The sequence below is a fragment of the Myotis brandtii genome, unplaced genomic scaffold (genome assembly GCF_000412655.1).
Source record: "Myotis brandtii unplaced genomic scaffold, ASM41265v1 scaffold1174, whole genome shotgun sequence".
In the NCBI taxonomy this organism is placed as follows: Eukaryota; Metazoa; Chordata; class Mammalia; order Chiroptera; family Vespertilionidae; genus Myotis; species Myotis brandtii.
This window is the reverse complement of record NW_005354065.1, coordinates 820,483-832,053: the sequence shown is the minus strand read 5'-3', so window position 1 is coordinate 832,053 and position 11,571 is coordinate 820,483. Positions and strand designations below refer to the sequence as shown.

Here is an 11,571-nt window from a genome sequence, read left to right as displayed (position 1 = left end):
TAAGTCATGATTATTAAGATTAGTCAATTAATTCAGTTATCCTTTCATTCATTCAACAAATACTTAATTAGCACCTAAGAAATACAGTGCATATTATTGAGCCTAATCTTGACATATCCTTCATTCCTTGGCTAATATCCAACACGCATTTGGAAAATCAGCATTGGGGTATGTTGATGACTTAGAATAGATATTTGCTTACATTGCATTAGACCTTAGATACACTAGCTGGTTATGGTTAAAATATAGTATGATATCAGCATTAACTGACACCAAACTTAAACTCAAACACTTACAAATAAGGCAATCTAATAATACCGCAATTTACTCCAATGTAAGCATAGTCAACAGTTTACAAGAGTAACATGATTGTAAGCCACATTCCAATAGCAAACCTGTTTGAAAATCCTCTTACCTCTTGTTTGCACCCCTTTTCCACAGGCTTCGCTGGTGCTCATTATTCCCTGCCTGACAGACTCCGGCACTAAGATACAGGGGCTCCATTTCTGTGCCTTCCACCTGTGATTACAAAGAACAGGGAACTAGAAATTTCACCATGACAAACACACAAAGGAAATACTTGAAATGGATAAGTGGGAAATCCAAAAGCATAAAGATAGTAATTCAATAAAAATGGATTTGAACCCAATGCCATAAAACGGAGCCCTGGCATGCACTTGAGATAATGAGCCACTCTGCCTCAGGTTCACGGTTAATGCCTTGATTCCATTTTTTAAAAATGTGGACATTTTGCACATAAACCTTAGTTCATATAGCAAAGTGGCCATAAAAGCATTAGAAGCACAGATCAAGTCTAGAGTGCTAACCACTTTATGAACTTACAATTGTTAGAAAAAAGAGAGAAAGATAGTTCTTATGTCCCATTAGAGCATTAGAGAATCAGGTTTCGAGCAGCTGAAAGTGCCACGTGCACACCTTTTCGCTTGATCTTCTCGTTCAATATTTTAGAAATGCGTTTCCTAGGACTTTGAAGTAACTCAAACAACTCAATAGGTTGTAGAGTAAAAGGGAGGTGCAGGAGGCACCGGTACCTATTTATGTGATAGTTCATTCCAAGGAAGAGGAATTGATCCACTTCTGATGAATTACCAGTATTTCTATTCCTGTGAGGAAATAGTCTCTAAGGACACTGTCTGGCTTTTCCCTGTTTTTCTTTCCTCAGATCAACAAAACTTTCTATTTTCATGACCCACATGACCGACTGTGCCTTGTGTCCGTAAGCCTGTCTCTTCAGAATGTTCCATAAAACCCAAACCTTAAGTGAAACCACAGCTTCTGCTCCTTTGCTTAGTATATTTTTATACTTTTCCCATATCAGCCAATACCACCAACAAGAGATGTTAATTCAAAGAGTAAAATAAAAACAGGGAGTAAAATATCATTGCCCAGCCTTGCAAGATGAAAACATTCTAGAGAGTTCTTGCAAAACAATTGCATAAAATTAACTCTACTATAATGTACATTTAAAAATGGTTAAGATAGCAAACATTATGTGTTTTTTACCACAATAAAAAAAAGTCTTAGCGAAGGAAGACTTTCTTTGCTCAGGAAAAGTCTAACTCCAAAACACAGAAAGTGATACAGTAAGCATTTTTCAGTCTGACTTTTCAACTAGGATATGTCATCTATTCAGATCTCTTAAATTTACATGGGCTTTCTACACCAAAATGAGACCAAGGAATTGAATCTAGTTTGGTGTTCTGCAGAGACTGAAGTAGAAGGAATGACTTTTCACGGCTCTCTTGTGAAACCCTCAGTGTTGGGTGATGAACCTGAGCTCAGAGTAAGTGATATGTCCCAGACTGCACAAGTCAGGGCAGGCCAGTTTTCAATCCTACATCCCTGGATGCTCAACCATGGACCCCTGGCCAATTCCATATAAGGATCCCCGCCCATGCTGCCTTCTCATTCCCGTACTAATCTAACATATTGAAGGAATGCTCAAACTCACAGAAATATTTCTGTGGACATTTTGTTTATGTTTTAATTGGTAAATGTGTTACTGAGATAATGATAAAGGTCTACATTCACTTGCTTCCCTAACATACCAATGATGGAGAAAGCAAAAACTAAATTGGAACCAAATTACTGAAAACTCATGGATGCTTTATACTAAGGAGCAGAGACTCATGCTGATAACTGGGACATATATTAAACCGCACACACCAGGAGAAATGATACATTGATCCAATCCACACACAGTGGAACTGATTTCTGGGGAAATGGCAGGGGGTCGATGATGGAAACTAGTTCAAACATGAGTAGCTAAATTGAAGTGCAGCAAGAGAGTCAGGAGAGTGGACAATAGAAGGGAAGAGCCCACTAATAGTTCCTAGGATTTTCTCTGATTATAATAGCCCTGGGTTCATAAAAATGTGTAATAATATTTGATTTGGCTAATTTTTTAAATTGGCTGCTATCCCCTGGCAATGGTTAGTTGGGCTCAGAAGTTTCAATATTTATATACATGGCACAAAAGGGTGGATATTGACAGTGCTTCCACAATGGTCCTGTGGTTGATGAGGAAAAACTAGTAGTCTGGGCATGTTCCCAGTGTTTGTCTACATCCTTCCCAAACTGGTCATTATATAGAAACAATGGGAGTACAGGGATGATAAAATCGATAGTAATTTAGATTTCTTCAATAAGACACTAAAATTTATTTAATGTAAGGCATCGTCTTAAAAGAAGAAAAATAACTTGCATTTGTATGAATGAATTAGCTCTTAAATTTCATAGCTTTAAGATGTAGCTTCTCAAATAATCCAGGGAGATACTAGGCATTTTCGGTAAAGGCAATTTTAAGTGTGATGATAAACAAATGCCTTTTAAGATCATGGGATTTCTTCACAAGCCGGTAAAACCCAACAGTGAATTTAATGAAGATATCCTTTAAAGCAATGTTGAAAGAGTGGAAGTTTATGTCTAGACACACAAGTCTCAGGTATTGTTTTTTATAAATAACCACCAACTTACCAGAAGGAGCATTTATAGTTTAAAAGTTACTCATTTTCTTTTCATTTTTAACATTTTATCCATAGGTTAAATTAATTTTGCTAACTAGATCTTTTCTTAAAACATGTATATAATTAAAATTGAGAACCAAAACAATTTTTGTTTTATATACGTATTAAATAAGTACAAATTTGGTTTGTGATTCTTGATAAAAAAGGCTTTAGGATGAGAATAATGGAATGAAGTAAGTTACCTTTGCATGGGTGCGTGTGTGTATGTGTGTGTGTGTGTGTGTGTGTGTGTGTGTGTGTGTGTATGTGTTTGCGCATGCGCGTCTGTGGTTTAGGTAAGGACCTCACCCTGAATCTCCTTGAATCCTGATTCTGAAAAGATTTCTTGAGTGGCAAAAGTCCAGAAGCTCACTTACTATCAAAACATGTCTGTTTCTTTTTTCTATAAATTAGACTTTCATATTCATTATCCCTCAAAATGTATTCTAGATAGGAAGGGGGGAAAATAGAGGTGTTTGAAGATAAACAACATTACCTTATCTTATTGCTCACTAAACAACCATCTATACATATATAAAAGCCTAATATGCAAATTGTCTCCTCAGGAGTTCAACTGGGAGACAAGGAGTTAAATCGCTCGCTATGACATGCGCTGACCACCAGGGGGTGGTGCGGAACGAAGGAAGGCCTTGGCTGGCAGCAGGAAGGCCCTGATGGGCCCTGATCGCCAGCCAGGCCTAGGGACCCTACCTGTGCATGAATTTCTAGTATATTATATAAAAGAAAATGTCATAATTTATGTTGAAGTTTAATGATTATTCCAAAAGGTAACTAATTACCGATATATAGGGCACAATGAAACATCTTCACACTCTCGCTCTTCAAATAAGGTGTCTGGACATTCTTGACCTCCATTGGCTGCTTCCTGGTTGATAATCCTGTATCGAGACTGTCTTATTGTGGAATTTCCTGTGGTAAAGGAAAAATAAAATGAGAGTGCTCTTTTATGTGGATGCAGAGAAAAACCCAGGGTTAGAGAGCCACTGAAACAAACAAACAAACAAAAAAAGAGGTGAAGTAAGAACACGTGGAAAGACTGCAGGAAATGAAAATAAAAGCAAAGACCAGCAGTTAATACTCAATACACACTTTGTGATATCAAATATAGGTGTTTAAATATGCTAAGGCACATCTTAAGGTTTTGAAATTCATCTGAATCCATATTGCCTATGGCATAAGTGTGACATGGCATAATCTGAGAGGCCACAGAAACCCTCTTTCATCTCAAAACAACAGCTCAGGGGCCTAGCATTTTCCTAGCAGCAAATCACTCTCTGGGGTAAGGCATTTCTCTCTCTAAGCTGATATATATATATATATAGATAGATAGATAGATATATTAATTTCAGAGAGGGAGAGATAGAAATATCAATGATGTGAGAGAATCATTGATTGGCTGCCTCTTGAATACTCCATACTGGGGATCGAGCTCTCCACCCAAGCATGTGTCTGTCCTGACCAGGAATTGAACTAGCAACGTCCTGGTTCATAGGTGGACTCTCAACCACTGAGCCACACAGGCCACGCTCTAGGCTACTCTGTACAATAGAAACACTCATAAAAATAACTACATTAGTAACATATTTATGGTATTAGTTTATTAGAGTTTTATTCCTCATAACCTGAGACAATATATATGTAATTGAGATTTAGAAAAGAGCCACTGAAATTGTAACAAAATATTATTTAATTCAATGTTTTGCTAAGAAGCAGAATAGTATTAAAAGTCATCCTGCTAAAAATACAGTTGATGTTTACTTAAATGTGTTGTAGCATTTCATTTTATAACTTTAGATGCTTTCTGAATCAACAACAGCAACAAAAGCCAATTATAGTTATAGTGGGTGTCAACTATTTTAATTACTATGAGCAACATATCACATTAGGTATAAAGACACCAATTCTTCAACTTACAACTAAACAGGAAAGGAAGGGGCCAATAATGCACATCGAGGTCTGAGTCACTGAAGAGCAAGAAGTGTCAGACTGGAGTGTAGTGTTAGGAGAATGCAGAATAAAGCATAATATTTCATGTTTCTGGAAAGCAGACATCTCATAGAAGAGGCAGAATTTATGCTGGGACTTGAAGGCTGAATAAGAAAAAAATTTGCTGAAGCCATTTCAAGCCAAAGAAACAGTTTGAGAAAAAGGCAATGAGATATAAGGGACATGAAATTTACAGAGAAAGACATGTAACTGCATTCAGAAGGCTGATGTGTATATGGCTTGTGTGTGTGTGCACAAGAGGGGTTTATAAAAAATGGAGAGATGGGGAGTATAGGGGAAAATGGAGTTAATTTTTAGGTTTGGGACAGATACTGGACCTAACCATGTTAAGAAGAAAAGTCCTAGAAAGCCAAGTAAACTAAGTGGAGTGAAACAAAAGGGAACTGAAAGGAGCCTTTATTAAATTATTTATTCACATGGTTGTTAAAAACTCATTACTACAAAAAGACATAGTGAGAAGTGACTGATCCATTCCCTGTCCTCCTCCCCAAACATTATGAACTGTTTCTTATTTACTTCTTCTGTGGTTACCTCCAAATCTATAAATAACATGCTGATGGCATTACTTTTTGATTTATTAACTTTAGACATCATCTATTGACTTTCTGCTATACTTGATGAGAATTTACTTTGCACCATCGTTCAATTTTTTTTATAATTATATCGTTATTTCTACATGTTTACTGGTTATTTAAAGGCTTTATATAACCTATTTCTTTTCAGTCCCACTGCTCACTGCTGTCTTCCATCAGACCAGCCACCTATGGTCCAAGAAGCCTTCCTGGGTAGACGGCTTCCTCTCTACTGCCACCCACACTCCTGTTCAGTTAGGTCATGGCTTCCTGTGATGTCACCAGCTTCTCTGCCCTTCAGCCTTTGGCCACTATGTCTTCCATAAATTAATTGATACCTCTCATCCACTGATGGTCCTATTCTTTTTTGTTGGCAAGAAATTAGGGCTTTTAAAATTCATTTCTATCATTTTAATGAGATTAAGGGAAAAAGGGGAGACTGACACATTTGTACATTTCATGCTCTTGAACTGTTCAGTTAAGGGCCTGCATGGAATCTTTGCCATCTGCTCCCTTTTTTGGTTTCCCTTCTTTAACCTGCTCTGTAACAAGGAGGCTGACCACAGAAGGAGTTTACTCATCCATTGGCTTCTAGGTTGGTTTGGCCAATCGGGGATGGGCAAACAATGGAAGGAAAAAAGATGGCAAGAGGTGAGAGAAAAATCAGAGTATTTATTCCACAAGATTTCATCCTCTGGATCACCACAAGTTGGCTCCCCACCCTATAAAAAGCCCCAGCTCCTGTGGAGTGGCACCTCCTTCAGCCACTTCCTCTGAGTTCTACTAACAGCTCCTACCTCTATCAGCTTCCAGGATCGGGGCTGTCACTAGGGCAAGTACTACAGTTTACATTCATCCTGTCCACTGCTTTGTAAATAATCCAGTTAATTTTCTCCAGTTGCCCCATTTGAATGAGCCACCTTTTTTCTTGACAGCAAATGCTTATATTGTCAAAGGACAGATGCTACTAGTGTTTGACAGAGAAGGGTGCTATAATCAGTTCCTCCTGAAATGTAGTTAAGGCCCTGTAAGGAGTATAGAAAAAAAAGATCAGAAAGAAAAAAAAGTATATTTAAAATTGCCTGCAAAATAATATTAAAGTCATCTTCATTGGGCAGGAACACTATTTTTAAATAATTATGCCTTTGGGGAAAAATCTAGTCCCCCTCCCTCAGTCAATTCCAATCATACTGTACTTATGCTAAAAACTATTGTTTACCTTTAGGATTCACACACGTGTGTGTGTGTGTGTGTGTGTGTGTGTGTGTGTGTGTGTGTGTGTATTCTATCTAAGTGTTATCGTTGGAGACAAAAAATGAAGACTGGAGACGATAGAAGAAAATAAAGGGATGTCTTTACTTCACACTGAGAGATAACATGACTGGTGCCTCTTCCTTCACAATGCATCCACTCACACACGCACCATACACACACATGCACAGTGCACATTCGCACACGGAGGTATTCTGCTTTATAGTTTAATTATAAGTAAATGAATTCAAACTTTGGGGAAAATAGTTGGATTGATTTTCATGCCCTATAGATATTAAGGTGAGGGTTGAAAAGGGGAAGACAGCAACTTTGCAGGTGGAAAGCATTTGTATTACAAATATATGTAAAATGTAGTGGAAGTTTCCGGGTATTATAACTTTAATCTACACCAGATCCAATTCTGAGCATTTTGCATATATCTCATCTTATTAGTATAATACTTTATGTTGTTGGTATTATTACTATTATTATTACACCCATTTTATAAATAATAGAACAAAGAGAGAAAAAGATAAATAATTTTCACAAAGTCACCTAGCTAGGATTAAAACTGCAGCTAAACAGACATCAAAAGCCATGATGTTTGTTTGTTTGTTTTCATAAAAGAGGCTTGATAGTAAGATAAAGAAAAAGAGAGGAACATTCCAGGGAGGAGTCCACATAGCAGGTCCTCTGTTATTCCCAAAGGATATCTTTTCCTTTATAATAAATTCTTCAGTGACACCCTATTTGCAGAAGGCTTTAAGTGTCAATAAAAATACAGAGTTGTGGGGCTTAGTGAGTGATGGTACCAACCTCATTAGGCCTATGAAAAAATAACAATAAATTAAAGTGCCTGTTTACAAACATAAACAACTGCTCAAACATGATTATGGCTAATAAACAACTAATCTAAATTCAATCTTGATTTATACATATTTTATAATTAGTAAGTCAGCAGGCATACATAAGTTACTATAGTCAAAAGGAATAAATTTAGAAAATGTGGCAACTTAAAGATCAAAAACAATATTTAACAGAAAATACATGAGTGGGATACACATCTGGAGGAATATTTATAGATTATCTGTGAAGGCCTACAACAGTCTTTCCTGGAAAGATGGTAGCAGAGGAGGGAAAAATCAGCATGAAAAGAATATTTATGGGTGATTCATGGCCAGGTGAGCTGGGGCACATCACACAGAATTAAATAATCATGATTTTGCCCTAGCTGCTTTGGCTCAGTGGATAGAGTGTTGGCCTGCGGACCAAAGGGTCCTAGATTCAATTCTGGTCAAGGGCACATACCTTGGTTGCAGACTCCTCCCTGGCCTGGGCCCTGGTCAGGGCTCCTGCAGGAGGCAACCAATTGATGTTTCTCACATCAGTGTTTCTCTCTATCTTTCTCTCTCTCTTCCACTCTTCCTAAAAACCAATGGACAAATATCCCTGGGGAGGATTAACAACAACAAAAAATCATGAGTGTCGATCCCTGGTGCTGGCTTATTCAGCAATGACTTAAATTAAAGAACTGACTCCCCAAGTTTCCAATTGATTTGAAATGTGAGAGTACGGGAAAAGCAGGTAGAACATGGTGAACATGAGCACAGCTGACAGAGTAGGGTTAGATATGAACACCGGGAGATGGATCCTAAAGGCAAGAATATGTACGAAGTAGAGACAGGGTGGGTATTTATCAGCAATTCATGGCAGTTAGTTCAACACCAATCTTCAGAATTCTGATGGTATATTTTTAAAATATGACCTCTTGCCTTTCCCTTGTTTCTCAAATACCTCCATTACTCCTAGGTCTAATAACTCTCAATGACTCATTTGGCTTCATGGCATCAATAGTCTTCTAGGCTTATTGCCTTGTAAGGCGTGGTTCTCATCTGTTGCTCTGTTCCTCAGCACCACTTACACTTCCAGGTTACCATTCAACAAACAGAACCCCAAATCTGCTGACTACCCCTCTCTCATTGATCTTGAAGCAAAAGGATGGCACCAATGATATATAAGTTGCATATAATAAAAACAACCACAAAGAAATACTTTCTGGGGTTGAGCTTACCACCCTAGTATCTGCTGGACTTCAAGCAATTCCTTTTATCTAGCTAAGCCTCAGCTTCTTTGGCTATAAAACAGTCCAAATAAAAGTTTCTATTTCACGTGATCGCTTATAATAATTATGTTACTGCATGTAAAGTATGTACAGACTGCCTGGTACAGGACTCTTCTCTAGCATATTATGAGTTCAGGAGAGAAGGTGAAAAGAAAGATTTAAAAATAGTAGAAAGAAAAATACCACATGATCTCACTCATTTATGGATAATAAAGACCATTATAAACTGATGAACAAAAATAGATACAGAGGCAGAGCAGCATTGAACAGACTGTCAAACTAAAGCAGGAAGGCCGGGGAGGGTTGGGGGTGGGTGGTAAGAGATCAACCAAAGGACTTGTATGCATGCATATAAGCATAACCAATGGACACAAGACACTGGGGGGAACGGGAGGCCGGGGGAAGGTCAAGGGGGAAAATAAAAAGGAGACATATGTACTACTCTTTGTAATATTTTAAGCAATATAACAAAATTTAAAAATAAAATAAAGTAAAATAAAAAAATAAAGAAAAATAGTAGAAGGAAAGCTTCAACAGTTGAGGCTGTTTCTAATCAAAAGAAAAATATAACAAACCACTCTTCCATTGAGTGCTGGGTCTCTCCATGTTCTGAGCATCTAGGAGACCATGAATGATTTAAAATAATTCCATGCCCCTGGTAAATTAAACTACAATTGTCAGGCAATTGTTACCAACCAGCTTCTCATAGCATTGGTTATGGTGATCAAACATCCTGTTTGCTTAGGGAAGTCCTAATTAATGCCTGTTATGCTGGCTTAAATATTAATAGCTCATTCACTCACTTTCAGAAGTGCCTTAGTTTGTATGGAAGATTATATGAATCCTCACCACCCCATGAGAATCTAAGAAACATGCACATTTTGTTTTTCATTGTGGCATTGAGTTACATTTCAAATGTGCAGAAAAGGTAGACTGCACTGCTATTCTTTTTTTTTAATATATTTTATTGATTTTTTACAGAGAGAAAGGGAGAGGGATAGAGAGTTAGAAACATCGATGAGAGAGAAACATCGATCAGCTGCCTCCTGCACACTCCCCACTGGGGATGTGCCCGCAACCAAGGTACATGCCCTTGACCGGAATCGAACCTGGGACCCTTGAGTCCGAAGGCCGACGCTCTATCCGCTGAGCCAAACCGGCTAGGGCGCACTGCTATTCTTAAAATTATCTATTGAATGTGGTTACTGGACCTTTATGTCTTGCCAGAGTTCTGTTTGAGATAGCAGTTCAAGCATCTGAAGAAGACTGTTGTGTGCCCCAAGCACATTAGCTCATAAATCATTAAATCAAAAATTAAAGCCCCAAGAAAGTATAGGGCTTACCTCAAAACAATTGACTGGAGCTCCTTTATGTTTTCGTGATAGAAACATCACAAAATTCTTTATATGCAAGCCCTTACCATAGCTTTTAGTTACTCAGTAACTAAAGAGAACTGGTGTTTACTCAAAGTAGAGCATGAATTTGAAGAGTAAACAACTTTCACTTGGCAAAAAATTTCAATTGGTCATTAAGAAGTCTGTTTCTAAGCCAATTCCATAGACAGAGATCTCAGTATGATGTTAGGTAGCCCATGTTTCTTCAACATCAAATCCCCTAAAAAGTACATTCTCTCTACCTACCAATTATACACAAAAGAATACCCCTTTCTAGTTTATTCACAACTATCATTGATATTGAGTTGAATTTCTTTATAAAAAAAGGTACAAACTAGGCTCATCATTACCCCAACTATCTCCCACTAAAATTTGGAAAAACAGAGATTGTGACTCTGAGTTCTCAGAGGTAAGCACTTACCACATTCAGGGTTGTCCCTGTTGATAAATATTTAGCAGGTGTAGAGATGCACCCAGGTGCTGCATGTTATAAGGAAAGGCACATACATGCATTATTAAATCTCCCAGTGAAGCAGAAGTGAAACTTGGTGGATGGATAATAATGTAGTTCTCTATAGTTTTATAAGCATTCAGAAATGATGACATAAACTTTGTATTTATTATCCAAAGGCCATCAACCCAGTATGCTCTCTCAGGGGTGAAAAACAATGCCCTAGAAGAACTATGAGTGGGAAGTTTTCATAGACTTCCTTCCTATTTTTCTGGATGTTCTAAATATAAAGTAGACACATTAGAGCAGCCTTCTCCACCAGAATTCCTGCCCAGACTAGATATCTAAGTAGCTCAAAATTCTATCTATATACATATGGAATTAAACAGCACTGCAAAGCTTTTCTGCTAAACTTCCAGGAATGTTTAAAATAGGCTCCAGGATATCCATATACTTCCTTCATTCTGAAATGTTGCCTGAAAAAAATGTATGCTATATTTTTAAATTTTCATAATCACCATTCACTTTGCAACAGAAGCCAAATTCAATGGCTCTGGCACCAGACAAGACCTTCAGGGCACTTACTTCTAATACCAGCTCATTACAGAATTGCTATGTGACCTTGGGCGGTGCACTTAACCTTTCAGCGTTTCAATTTTCTTGCTTGGCCTCAGTGGGTAATTCTGTAGAGCCAACACACAGGACAGCTGTTAGGAATGCCTAATTA

The 11,571-nt window shown here is 37.7% G+C and overlaps 1 protein-coding gene across 1 annotated transcript in view; it reads right to left on the bottom strand.

Moving 5' to 3' along the window:
* Positions 1-11,571, bottom strand: part of LOC102259858 (thrombospondin type-1 domain-containing protein 7B) — a 525,758-nt gene that overhangs the window by 148,956 nt on the left and 365,231 nt on the right. Inside the window, exons 10-11 of the mRNA XM_005858420.2 lie at positions 3,827-3,956; positions 416-519 (exon numbers count right to left, since the gene is read on the bottom strand). Coding sequence (XP_005858482.2) covers positions 416-519; positions 3,827-3,956 — 234 coding nt within the window. The remainder of the gene's footprint in view (positions 1-415; positions 520-3,826; positions 3,957-11,571) is intronic.